The sequence below is a fragment of the Dipodomys merriami genome, unplaced genomic scaffold (assembly GCF_024711535.1).
Source record: "Dipodomys merriami isolate MVZ:Mamm:240054 unplaced genomic scaffold, mDipMer1.0.p SCAF_28, whole genome shotgun sequence".
Classification (NCBI taxonomy): Eukaryota; Metazoa; Chordata; class Mammalia; order Rodentia; family Heteromyidae; genus Dipodomys; species Dipodomys merriami.
The window spans coordinates 3538896-3552587 of NW_027204270.1; the positions used below are offsets into that span (position 1 = coordinate 3538896).

General features: G+C 54.9%; 1 protein-coding gene across 5 annotated transcripts in view; it reads right to left on the minus strand.

Moving 5' to 3' along the window:
* The window catches only part of Chd5 (chromodomain helicase DNA binding protein 5), a 54477-nt gene that overhangs the window by 19055 nt on the left and 21730 nt on the right, over window positions 1–13692 (minus strand). For all 5 annotated transcript variants that reach the window (XM_070037189.1, XM_070037190.1, XM_070037191.1 and 2 more), the window contains exons 6-15: window positions 11952–12076; window positions 10727–10850; window positions 9427–9593; window positions 9048–9269; window positions 7236–7442; window positions 6867–7078; window positions 4003–4134; window positions 3680–3791; window positions 2482–2673; window positions 2193–2393 (exon numbers count right to left, since the gene is read on the minus strand). In XM_070037189.1, coding sequence (XP_069893290.1) covers window positions 2193–2393; window positions 2482–2673; window positions 3680–3791; window positions 4003–4134; window positions 6867–7078; window positions 7236–7442; window positions 9048–9269; window positions 9427–9593; window positions 10727–10850; window positions 11952–12076 — 1694 coding nt within the window. The remainder of the gene's footprint in view (window positions 1–2192; window positions 2394–2481; window positions 2674–3679; window positions 3792–4002; window positions 4135–6866; window positions 7079–7235; window positions 7443–9047; window positions 9270–9426; window positions 9594–10726; window positions 10851–11951; window positions 12077–13692) is intronic.

A 13692-nucleotide genomic window follows, 5' to 3' on the forward strand; every position in this document is an offset into this window, starting at 1 on the left:
ACGTGGGTGCGCGCGCACACACACACACACACACAATCACTAAAAAAGGGCTGATGTGAAAGAAGGAAGGAGTGACGCTGTTCAAAAAGAAACATATTCATCACCTGACATGAAACAGTAACCCCTCTGTGCATCACCTTTATAATAACATTAAAAAGAACAAAACAAGCTGGGAAGGTGGCTCAGTGGTAGAGCGCTTGCCTTGCATGCCAGAGGCCCTGGGTTCAATTCCGCAGCACCACATAAGCAAAAAGAAAAAAGCTGGAAGTGGCGCTGTGGCTCAAGTGGTAGAGTGCTAGCCTTGAGCTGAAGAGCTGAGGGACAGCGCCCAGGCCCAGAGTTCAGGCCCCATGACTGGACCAAAAACAAAACAAAACAAAACAAAACAGGTTCTCACATGGCTCAAGCAAGACAGTGCCTGCCTGGCAAATGTGAAACGAGTTCAAACCCCAGTACTAGCATAAAGACTCTGGAGAGCCCAGTAGCCTGGCCAGTTCAAGACAGGAGAGGAAGACGCTGGCCACCAGGCAACGTGGAGCAGCTGAGGCTCAAGGCTCACAGGCCCTGAGAGCGCGCATTTGGGGATAATGAAAAATAAAGTCAGTCCTCTGTGCCTGAGGCCTCCACATCCAACAGGCAGCCAGCCTCAGACAGAAAACATTAGAAAATGATCGCACTGCACCCATACTCAATGTACAGATGTTTTCTGTACATTGTTAGGGTTGTTAAGAAATATAGAGATGCCAGAGGCTCACGCCTACTCAGGAGGCTGAAAGCTGAGGAACGCGGTTTAAAGCCAACACGGGCAGGAAAGTCTCTGAGACTCTTATCTCCAATTAACCACCAAAAAGCAGGAAGTAGAGCTGTAGCTCAACTAATAGAGCACAAAAGCTCTGAGACAATGTCCAGGCCCTGAGTTCAAGCCCCAGGACCAGCACAAAAAAGAAATTAAAAAACTAAGATGAGGACAGCTGTGAAATGCCTGGTCACAGCGAGACCCTGACAGGAGCGAAGCAAAGTTCTTTCTGTGATTAACTAATTGACCTGGACAACATTTGTCCCCGCAGCCACGTCTGAGACAGGAAATTCCTTGGCTCCAGCAGGATACCCAGTTTCTCTTTTCTTTTTTGGCACTAGAGGGTTTTGAACTCAGGGACTCAAAGTCCTTTTTTCCTTCTTTTCAGATAGGGTCTCATACTTTTTGCCTGAGGTTAGCCCCACACTGAAGTCCTCCTTCCTCAGCCTCTCATGGAACTGGGTTCACAGGCATGTGCCATCACATGGCCTCAGCAGACCATTTCGGGCATCTCTTGGCAGCCACAACTACTCCAGGACCACAGCCAAAGCCAAGGTGATACACTCCGTAGCTCTGGAAGACTTCTCCAGCCTCGGCGCAGTACCCATTGCAAGCACTAGTAGTAGCTAAGGGCCTGAGTCCCGTCCTCCTCCAAGTGCAGTCCGGGCAGCAGGCTGTCTGTGCCAAAGCCCTCTGGGGATTTGTGGCAGGATGGAGTGCAACAGGCCCGGCCCAGCGATCGCCAACTCCTGATCCTCCCCCCAGCTCTGCGAGCTCTTTTTTGCTGAGAAGAATGAGGCACAAAGAGGATCTGTGACTTGACACAGCTGGTGTACTGGGCTGAACAGTGCCACCGCACCCCCTAAAATTCATGTCCACCTGGATGCAATTTTGGACACGGGATCTTTGCAGACATAGTTAAGATGAGGTTGATGGCTCTCAATGTGTTCGTTATGTGCAGTGTTTTTATAAGAAAGTAAGAGATGGGCCCGAGGGGAGGACACAGGTGCAGGCAGAGCCTGGACGGAAGATGCAGCTCCGGAAGCTGCCTGAGGCAGCAGGATGGTGGTCTCTTCAGGTTTTGCGAGAGTGTGACCTCTCTCAATCTCCTCCACACACACAGACATACACGCACGCACGCACGCATACGCGCGTGCGCGCGCACACACACACACACACACACACACACACACACACAGCCCTCCAGCTTTGGGAAAGCAGGTCTGAGGAACCAAGCTTTGTCATGAGAAGCTGCTGGGTAGTGTCCTCTGCAGGGGCCATGGGCAGCCCTTGGACCCCCCTTCCATGGGGCTGGGAATGAGGCCCCCAGGCCCCACTGGGCCCTGTGGTCCTGGGCCAGACTAGACACAGCCACATCCAGGACAAGGCCCCTCACCTTCATCCGGAACACCTTCTTCCCACTGCGAATGGCGTTGTCCTCGAAGGAGAACTCGTTCTCTCGGATCACCGAACGGCTCTCCTTGTCTCCCGTGTAGGTGACCACGTAGAACTCAGGCGCCCACATCTCAAACTCCCGTTCCCAGTTGATGATGGTGGACAGGGGCGCACTGACCAGGTAGGGCCCCTTGGAGTGGCCCTGCACAGAGATCCTGAGGCAGTGAGCGGGCCAGCCAGGGGTGGCCCGCGTCCCCTCCCCGCACTCTGCACAGCCGCCCCCTGCCCACCTCCTTATACAGCGAGTACAGGAACACGATGGTCTGCACAGTCTTGCCCAGGCCCATCTCGTCCGCCAGGATGGTGTCGGTGCCCTGGGCCCAGGAGAAGCGCAGCCAGTTGAGGCCCTCCAGCTGGTACGGGTGCAGCGTGCCGCCAGTGGAGTCCATGTACCACGGCTGCTTGTCAAACTTCACCGTGGGCTACGGGAGATCCAGACATACCCTGAAGCCTGGGCCACAGGTCACCAGCCTTTGCGCACCCAAGTTCTTCAGCCTAGAACACACTTCCCACTCCCTGCCATCTTCCTAACTCTTCCTCAGTGTCTAGACTAGATGTCTACTCCTCCAGGAAGCCCTCCCTAGCAACAGACAGGCCTAGGTGCTTCCACAATATACACCCTCTGCTGCTTCTATCAAGGACAAAGGTGGAATTCTCTGCCTGGAGGCCAGGTTGTGGAGACCACGTTGGCCCAATTTCTCCAGATCCACGCAGCACCTCAGGGGAACCTTGTCAGTATGGTTGGGTGAGTAATGAACTGGCTGCACCCAGCCATGTGGCCTCCACTTACCCAAAAGGCTAGCATGTTCCCATCTCCTGCAGCTCTGGGCCATCTCCCAGATGCACTGGACCCATGGACCTTCCGCCCTGCCAGTGACCTCCCATGGGCCTCTGGGAAGAGGTTCACTTCTTGAAACAGGGCCCACAGTTTGTGTGTGTGAGTGTGTGTGTGTGTATCACGGGGAGGGAGGAGGGGAGACCTGGGGCTTGACCTCAGGGGTCTGAATACTATCCTTGACATGTTCTACTACTTGAGCCACAGCTCCACTTCCAGCTTTTTGGTGATTAACTGGAGATAACAGTCTCACAGACTTTCCTGCCCAGGCTGCCTTCAAACTGCAGTCCTCAGATCTCAGCCTCCTGAGTAGCTAGGATTATAGGTGTGTGCCACCAGCACCTGACGAGGGCCCACATCTTTTTCACACCCTTGTCCTCTTGGTACCAAGTCAGGGCCAGGCACTAGCAGACATCCCAGGGCATGACCCAGGGTGTCCTCGCAGGTAAGAATGGTGTGTGGTCACGCAACAGTTGTGCCACCAGTGGTCCCCCTCCCCACTGCCCATCAGCCAGGGTGTGCCTTGGAGCACACAATCCAGGAGCACTGCCTGGCCTGGCACACCCCTCCCCCCGCCACACCTCTCCACTCACGTCCACAATGGGCGTATCTGGCGGCGGCTTCTCCTGTTTCTCATCCTTCAACTTCTTGCCCTTCTTGAGCAGCCGCTTAGGCAGCCTGGCATCCTCTCCCAGCATCAGCTCCCTGGGGAAGAGTATCCGATTCAAGTGAGCAAAACTGGGGGTTGGAGGCACGGCTCAGGTGGTAGAGCCCCAGCCAATGAGGGATATCATCAGATATCAAGTCTGAGTCTTGGTCTCAGGGGAAAAGAAAAAGTGAGCAAAGCTCAGGCCAGGAAGAGCCACCCACCCACCCAAGGCTGTGCCCAGCCCAAGGCTGTGGACCCCAGGCCCACCTGTGACCCCAGTAGGCCTGCTTCAGGTTGTCATAATAGGGGATATCGATGTCATCAATCTCCCAGGTGCACTGGTCATAGGACAGGTCCTTCCACTTGATGAGGTAGTGGACTTCCCCCTTCTTGTCGAAGCTACAGCACAGGGTACAGACAGTGAGGATGGCACTGGTCACTTGGGTCAGCAGCCACAGTGGGGGTCTGAGGCAGGACCCTCCCCCCGTGATGCAGGTCCTGGGACAGTGGCTCCATCAAGAGAAGGCCAAGCTGGATGCCAATGGCTCACACCTATCTTCCTAGCTACTCAGGAGGCTGAGATCTGAGGACTGTGGTCCAAAGCCAGGGTGAGGAGGAAAGTCCTTGAGGCTCTTATGTCTAATTAACCACCAAAAAGCTAGAAGTAGAATTGTGGCTACAAAAAAAAAATCTGGGCTGGGAAGATGGCTCAGTGGTAAAGCGCTTGCCTTGTATGCCTGAGGCCCTGGGTTCGATTCCTCAGCACCACATAAGCAAAAAGAAAAAAGCCGGAAGTGGCGCTGTGGCTCAAGTGGTAGAGCGCTTGCCTTGAGCTGAAGAGCTGAGGGACAGAGCCCAGGCCCATGATCGGACCCAAAAAAAAAAAATCTAAGGGACAGGCCTTGAGTTTTAGGCATATTACCAGAACCGGAGAGGGGAATGAGGACATAAGAGGAAGACACCAGGGGTAAAGGACCCAGATGGGTGCAGGAGGTCCTCTGAGGCCACCCAGCTCATGGGGGCTGGTGAGGGTCAGTCAGTGGGAAGTGGCAGAGCCACAAAGAGAAGGCCACTGAGAGGCGGAGCTAACGGGGGCTGAGGGCAGCACACATGGTCCCTTCCAGCCCCTGCTGCCATGGAGTCTGGATACAGGACTTCTGCACTCTCCCTTGGGGTAGAAGCTAGTGAAGGACGCTTAGCTGTGCCCATCAGGGAGGTAAAAAGGAGGCAAAGATTCAGGGACATGGCCTCTTCCAAACACTTTTGAGCACAAGGACCTATGGTCAGCAGTGTACAGCTCAATCCTGTCAGGGCTTCTCATCCAAATGAGTGCATCAGATCACCAGGCCAGGGCGCTCAGCACGGCCAGAGCGCTGTGGGGCCCCTGAACACCAGTGGCGAGCAAAAAAGATGGGGGAGCAGTGCTGTAGCTGGCCCAGGGACTGTTAAGAGCAAAACTGATTCCCCATCACCATGGAAACCAATGGCTTTTTTTTTTCAATAAATAATTGGTCATTATGCAGACACCAGGGAATAAATTCTAGGAAGAGTCACCTGTTCCACTCTGGAAGACAGAGAAAAACCACCATTTATGCTTTTAGCTTACAATTGGATAAAGGTTAAAAAAAAAGTGAGGGTCAAATTCAAGGTGGGGCTCAGGTTCCCACAGGAAAAGGATCATCCTCCTGGAGGAGGGACAGGGACATTTCACAACCACATGACCGCTCAGTCATGTTCTACAGTCTCCTGTCACAGGCCGCCCCGGCAAGCTCCTGACAAACCCTTTAGCTTCACCGCGGCCCATGTCACAGGAGAAAAGAAGGGATGGGTGCCCACAGCCACAAAGCTCAGCAAAAATGGGGAGCGGGGTCAGGAATCTGAGCATCTGGTACATGTCCTTAAACTCTGCCCTGCCCACAGTGAGGAAGGTCACCCGTGTCAGCCCCAGAAAGGCAGAGCCCTGAAGATGGGGCTTGTGGGGGAGGTTCAGAGCTCCAGACTGCTACCATGTAGCGGGCACTCCTGTAGCCATTGCCTGTTCTCAAGTACCTGAACCCCAAAGTCAGCAGGAACTCCCACTATCCACCACCATACCAACTCCTCTCCAACCAGCCAGCCCCCAGCCCCTTGCCTCCTCCTCCAGATCTCCTCCAGTTTCTAATTACTAAGTCACCTGGAGCATTTCCAGGCTGCTCAGCTCAGATTTGTCACAGGAGCACGAGGAGGCCACAACAGTGGCTAAGAAAGTAGGTTCCAGGCCGGGCACCAGTGGCTCACGCCTATAATCCTAGTCACTCAGGAGGTTGAGAGCTCAGGATCCTCATTCAAAGCCATCTCAGGCAGGAAGTCTGGGAGACCCTTATCTCCAATTAAACACCCAAACAAAGACTAAAGTAGAGCTGTGGCTCAAGTGGTAGAGTGCTAGCCTGAAGTACAAAAGTTCAGGGACAGTGCTCAGGCCTTTAGTTCAAGCCCTAGGACTGGTACAATGGGGCGGGGGGGGGGGAGCAGAGAGGAAGGAAGGAAGGAAGGAAGGAAGGTAGGTTCTGCCACCATGTGCCCCAGCCTGGCACTCACAGAGACTGCAATACTGGCAATCTTCCTCATGCCACCCGGGAGAGCCATATCCAGACCCAGTGTGTCTGAGCTGGCCAGCACAGGAGACCTAGAAACATACCTAGAGCCTTGGTGGATGCTGTTGGAAAGTGCTGAGTTCAAATCCCAAGCCTGGCACTTCAGCTGAGTAACTAGGCAATGACTTAACCTTGCTGGGCCTACTCTTGAATTTGGAGACAAGGACACATTACTTTTGGCAGATGTGATCAATGTGATCATAATGGGAACACCCTCCTATCTCAGACCCAGTCTGCTTCATAGGCAGGAAGCTGGAAGGAGCCTGGGAGCCAGGGGTCCCACGTTACTGGGGATCCTGCTCTGTTCAAGGTTCACAGACCAATAATCAGGTCCCGCAGGGGTTGTCCTGCCACCACAAGGGTGAACGTGTTGAATGACACCTTCCTGACTGCAGAGAGACCACCAGCCGTGGGGTGCCCTGCCGCACCCACAGCTCCGAGCAGAGGCCCCAAAGCACTGGCCCCGTGCAGCAGTGCACACAGAGAAGGCAGCCTCACCTGTGGTTCAGGATGCGGTGGATCATCATCCACTCCGGCTTGATGCCGTAGCGATAGAAGCGCTCCTCCATCTTGGCATACAGTGGGTCCTTGTTCTTCCTCTTCTCACTCTTGCCGTCCTCATCGCCAGAGCCATAGTCGAAGGGCGGCGGCTCATCCATGTCGTTCTTTCTTTGGTAGTTGCGATACATCACCGTGTGGTAGAGCTCCAGCTGTTCGTGGAAGGTGTGAATGTTAGAGAGGGAGGTGGGGGTACCCTGTGCCACCCACCCCAGCTCACGCCCCCCAAGCCCTCTCCCGGGCTTGTCAGACAACCCTCCCTCTCCACAACTCCCAACCGTGTCCTTCCCTCTAACCCAGGAGCCTCACCTGCAGCTCCTTCACCCAGGAGCAGTGCCAGTAGGAGAGTCCAGCCCACTTGACAAAGAACTCTCTCTCTGGGATACCCTCCAGGGGTTTGGGTGGGGGCATCTCCGACTCCACATCTGGTCCTGGTAGCCCCACAATGAAAGGGGCTGGGGGCTCTGTCCACCGCCAGTGGAGGATCCGCTGGACTTTGCCCTTCAGTGGGGGACACTGTGGAGGAAGGAGGGTCCCCCCCAAGTTCAGGGCTTAGCCACAGGACCTCACCCTGAAGCTGCTAGGACAGCAGGACACAGGCTCCCCAGTCAGAACAGCACCCAGTGACCACGGCCCCATGCCCTAGCCACAAGTGGTATGCATGCAGGAGGCAGGCACTGGGGGTGGGGGGTCTCCAAGTTGGCCAGGGCAGGAGGACAGGTCTCCCCTCTGCCCAGAACACACCCAGGGCCCCAGTGAATGCTGGCCCCCATAGGGCTGCTAGCTGGCAGAGAAGTGCAGCAGGTACACACCACCTCTTGTGCACCACACATGCTACCCTGGGGATGGCTCAGAGCAGCCCTGGTGGAGGGGCTTTCATGTCCTGGATGGACTGGGGCAGAGATGAGAGACTGAGGAAGTAAGCTCTGCCGGGATGTAAGACAGGCCCCCGCTCTGCCACTGCCTGCCCCCTGCCTGTGTACACACTGCCTGTACCTGTTCGGCAGTACTTCTCAGGACTGTTGGCACCAAATCACACATGAAAGCTCTCTGGAGGTATAGTGGCCACCACAAACCCCAGAGCCAACCCTGCTCCAGTCTAGGTAAGAGCAAAGGTCCACAGACAGAGCAGGGAGAGGCAAGAAATGTTTCTTCCACTGACAAGGAAGGTCCCACTCTACAGGGAGGAACCCAAGAGGTTTTTTCCCCCCCACCTCAGGGGGCTTTAGGAGAACAAAGAAAGTTGTGCCTATGAAGAGGGCCTCCCCAGACCCCTACACAGACCCAAACATGCACGCACACCCAGACACAGGCACACCACAAGACACAAGTGCACATGTACGTGGGTGTCCGAGGGCTAGTTCTGCACAGCCCAGACCTGGGGAGGGGGGATCACCAGTGGGTGAGAGGGATCACTCAGAGCATGGGCCTTCCACATGCCTACAAGGACTGGGACCAAGGGGTGGGAGTGTTGGGGAACACTCCTCTCTCCCCAAGGAAACAGAGGTTCTAAGGTTCTAGGGGGACGGGCTCCTGATCTCTCACTACTGAGCCTTAGGACAGGAGCTAGTGCAAGGTGGTCCCAGGTAGCCGGTTCTGCTGCTATGTGGTTGTAGGCAGCACACCACTTCCCTAAACCTGTTTTATCCTCTGAAAAATGGGAGTAACAGGACTGGAGATATAACTCACTGGCAGAGAAGATGCAGCACCCTCCCCAAAATTTTTTAAATGAAAATAGGAATGAACAAAAAGCTTGGCAGGTGAACTAAAAGAATGCCATGTGTGGGAGGCCCTTGGTGCAGAGTAAAAACCAACAACGATGTGGATATTAATTTAGAAGCAGAATGAGGTAGGTGGGGCCTTGAGCGAAGTGAGCACTTTTTTCAGGGTGGGCTGGGAGTGGGCGTGGCCTGGGCCAGCAGGTGCCTCTAGAGGCTTTGTGGGGTAGGGTGCTCCAGTAGCCAGGGGGCGGGGTGTTTGTGAGCAGTGGGCGTAGCCTTGCCAGCAGGTGCTACAAAAACCTTTGATGGGTACAGCGCTAGGCGCAGTCCCAAGGCCAGGGGGCGGGGCACGTGTTCCCTGGACGGGGCCTGGACGGGTTGGGGCAGGTGTAACACTCACAGTACAGCGCGGGCAGAGCCATTCACCATTTGGGATCTCCGGCAGCGGCGGGTTGAGGCAGTGCAGGTGGTAGGAGGAGGGGCAGGCGTCGCAGCAGAGCAGCTCGCCGCCATCCTTGCAGACACGGCAGAACTCCATGTGGTCATCTTCCTCCTCCTCACAGCCGCCCTCCTCCTCCTCCTCATCGTCGTCCTTTGGCTCCCACTGGATCCCCTCCTTCTCCTGCAATGGGAAGTCTGGATGGAGGCCCCAAGGCTGGGTCCCCTCCCGAGGACTGGACTCACCCTCCCCAGGACACCTGCCTCCGGGTGATGGTGCACGGCTGGGGACTAGGCACCAGTACACTCTCTTTCAGCCCAAGACCTCCACCAACACTTACACAGTGAGGGCAGCTCCACTTGCCCTCCGGAGCCTTCTCCAGCTCTGGATCAAGGCAGACCAGGTGGTAGGCCCTTGGGCAGGTGTCACACAGGATGATCTCCCCTCCCTGCTGGCACACCTCACAGTAATCCTGGTGGTCCGTCTCGTAGCCATCACCATCATCAACTACAGTGAGGAGAGAGGCATTGATGGAAGGAAATCAATGCACAAACACCACCATCTCAGGCCAGATAGGCAAATGGCACGTACTTAAACAGATGGATGGGTGGAATGGGTGGGTGAGGGACAGCTGACTGAATAATGGGTGGGTAGATTGATGGGTAGATGGATGAATGGGTGGGTTAGTTGGTGGGTGGATGGATGGATGGGTACATAGATGGATATGTATGAGTGGGTAGATGGAGAGATGGATGGATGGATGGATGAATGAGTTAGTGGGGATAGATGAATGGAAGGGTGAGCTGGTAGATTAATGGGGAGATGGATGGGTGGATAGATTAGTGGGTATATTGGTAGGTAGATTAATGAGTAGATAGGTGGGTCAATGATTGAGTGACAAATGGATGGATGGATGGATGGATGGATGGGTGGGTGGATGGATGGATGAGTGGGTGGCTGGATGGAGGAGTTAGTAGATAGATTGTTGGAAGAATGAGCTGGTAGATTAATGGGTATGTGGATGGATGGATAAATTAGTGGGTGTATTAGTAGGTAGATTGATGGTTGGATGGATAGGTGAGTCAATGATTGACAAATGGACACAAATGGACAGACGGATGGATGGATGGATGGTTGGATGAGTGGGTAGTGGATGAATGGGTGGATGGATGGACCAATGGGTTGAACAAATGCTGGAGAATGCCTAAGGTAGCAAGAATGAGGATAGAGGATATATAAAAGGAATGAAAGTGGGGAAAGGTGAGAGTGGAGGAACAGACGGATGGACAGAAAGTTTAGACAAATGGGTAAATAGGAAAGGAGGGAAAGCAGGAGAGGATAGGATTGGGCTTGGAGACTCAATGGGTGGATGGTGAATGAGCTTAAAAAATGCTTTTCCAGTACCTACTTTGCTAATGCCTCGGATTCCTAATTCCCACGCCCAGAGCAGGATGCACCCTCCCCCCCCCCGCCCCCCACAGAGATGAAGGCACAGATCAACTGCCCAGCCAAGGCTAGAAGAGGCTGAGGCTTGGAGATGACCTTCCCCTGCTTCCCGGGGAGGGGAGGACTCTACCCCACCCACAGCAAAGGCCCCAAGACCCTCCCACAGGACCACAGGAGGACCACAGGAGGCCTACTCCTCTTCTTCTTGCGCCTTCTCTTGCTCTTCTTGCCCAGGGCTGCAGAGCACTCAGAGCGCACTGACGAGCTGTGGATGCTGGCACTGTCCAAATCGGACTCCTCCCGCTCATCCTCCTCACTCTGCGGGGAAGGGAGGCCTGTGTGAGCCAGGGTGAGCCCTGGGTAGTACAGCCCCTGGGATACAGCAATACCTCCAGACCCCATGGGGTGAGCTCCGGAGATACCACCCACCCTGAGGCAGCCATAGCCAGCGCAGTGTCCCTCCACACTCCAAGCCTGGTTCTCAACCCTCCGACTCTCCCACATTTCCACTCCAACATACCCCCAGGTTCTGTCCTTCCACTCTTCCTAACTCCTATGCATGCTGTACAGGGAAGCCCTAAGGAGCCCTCTACCAGTGAGTCTCCCAGATCTCTCTGACTGGACCCATGGCACAGCATGGTTCCAGGTCTGGTCTGTCCCATCGGCCTGGCTCATGGTGGCCTCCCTCCCGGGGAGCCTGCCTGCCAGCCAGGCTGCACCTGAAGAGCAGCCTGCCTTGGCCAAGACCAAGGCTTGCACAGTAGGAGATAACAAACATCTTCTCAGGTGAGCTAGACTGCCAGGTCTGATTGGCCACCCCTTCTGCTCCACCCCCTGCTCCAGACAGCCAGCCTTGAGACCTGGCCCCTGCCTCCGGGAGGAACTGAGGATGTAACTCCATGTTAAGAGCATCTGCCCACAGCTTCCACTAGCTTTCTCCTCTGACCCACTCCAGGGCTAGGGAAAAGGGCTTCCCAATGGGATGAAGCAGGAGCTGCCCCCACACAGAGAAGGGAGGTCCCAGGGCTTAGGCTTGGAACTGGGATCATGGAATCAGGGAGAGTGGTCAGGGCTCCAACTGGCCTGGCCCATGCCACCTCCCTGGGCATCACCCTTCCAAAGCCTCTCAGCTGACCTACCTGCTCCCTGGAGGGACCCACTGCTGTGGACCACAGACACCAGGACTGAGCTGGGTCCGCCCACCCACAGCCCAAGCTAAGGAAGCCCCTAAAAGAATCCAGTCTGTACCCCTTACCAGATAGAAGGGGACAGTGAGGCCTCCATAGAATGGAGAAGGGGGAGTGGCTCCCGCTGGTTTTGCAGAATGAACCAAGGGCCCGCACGCCATGATTATCACAGCCCTTCTCATGTGTACACACACGCAGACACACATGTACGCACATGCACACGCACGCTCACCGAGGAGCCTTTCTTCCTCTTGTTGCTGATCCCTCCAAAGCGGAACTTGAGCCCAGCCACTTTTTTCCCCTTCCCCTTCTTCTTCCCATCTTTGGAGCCTTTGATCTTCTTCCTTACTCCAGGGCCTGGACATTGTGATAAGGGCTTCAGTGACCAACACTGCCACCAACTGCCCACTCCCCCCGGCCTGCTATATACCAGGGTGGGAGAGGTGCATCCTTGTGACAAAGGAAAGCTAGAGACCGACCTACGTCCTTCTACTACAGCCACTGGAATACCACAGACATGGACCATAAATGCCAGTATGGCCAGCTGTACTGGAATCAGCTCTTACCCCCTCAGAAAGGAATCCCCTTCCCCCCAAAGAACCTCCTAATCTCTACACCAGCAGGGCCACGGAACACATACCCACCATGATCCATGCCTAGACCCCCAGAGGATCACCCTGGGATATCCTGGAACCCCTTCCCTGGCTGCCAGCCTCCCAGGTCTAAGCAGCACAAGCATTACAACCCCCACTTCACTCTGCCAGTCACCCCAGGAAAGGCCTGCAGGTTTGATGCTCTGTATATGCCGCTGGCCACGGTACCATTAGCCACCTGGGGAGTAATATCCTCCCCAAGAAGGGGGTAGGAGTCATGCTCTACCAAAGTCGCCTCTCCCAGGCCTTCCCCAGCCACAGTGCACATAGGGCCACGGCTCTCAGGACTCAGCTGTACCCTGGGGCAACACCACAGAAAATCTATTTCCATTTTTCAAGCTCTGAATAGGCAGCTTAGGAAATCAATAGCTCAGCAGCTGGAGTCCAGGAAAAATATCAAGTGAGGGGCCTGCACAGGTGGGAAACAAGCCAAGGCCCCCTGGAGCTCCGGGTGACCAGGACACAGGACAGCAGGGTACAGACACACATCACAGGGCTACAGGGCACAGCACTGTCTCAGAAACCAAAGCTCCTTGGGGCTGAAATACAGGGTCTCCAGGCCTCAGTAAAACCCAACTCAAGAGGTAGAAGCAAGAAGATCACCAAGTTCAAGGCCAGCTAGAAAAAAGTCAGCGATACCCTACATCAAAAATTAAAAGTGGGCCAGGCACCAGTGGCTCACGTCTGTAATCCTAGCTACTCAGGAAGCTGAGATCTGAGGAACTTGGTTCAAAGCCAGCCCAGGCAGGAAAGACCATGAGACCCTAATCTCCAATAAACCACCAGAAAACCGGAAATGGCACTGTGGCTCAAGTAGTAGAGTGCTCGCCTCGAGCTGAAGAGCTGAGGGACAGCACCCAGGCCCAGAGTTCAAGCCCCATAACCAACAACAACAACAACAACAAAAGTGCAAGGGCTAGTGTATAGCTTAAGTGATTGACCTCCTATCTAGCAAGAGCAGTGCCCTGGCCTTGAGCTGAAGAGCTGACAGTGCCCAGGCCCAGAGTTCAAGCCCCACAAACGACACACAAAAAAATTAATTAATTAATTAAAAGCGGGGACTGGGAAGGTGGCTCAGTGGTAGAGTGCGTGCCTTGCATGCATGAGGCCCTGGGTTCAATTCCTCAGCACCACATAAGCAGAAAAAGCTGGAAGTGGAGCTGTGGCTCAAGTGGTAGAGCGCTAGCCTTGAGCTGAAGAGCTGAGGGACAGCACCCAGAGTTCAGGCCACACTACCGACAAAAAAAAAAAAATGAAAGCACAAGGGCTAGCCAGGCCTTGGTGGCTCACACCTGTAATCCTAGCTACTCAGGAGGCTGA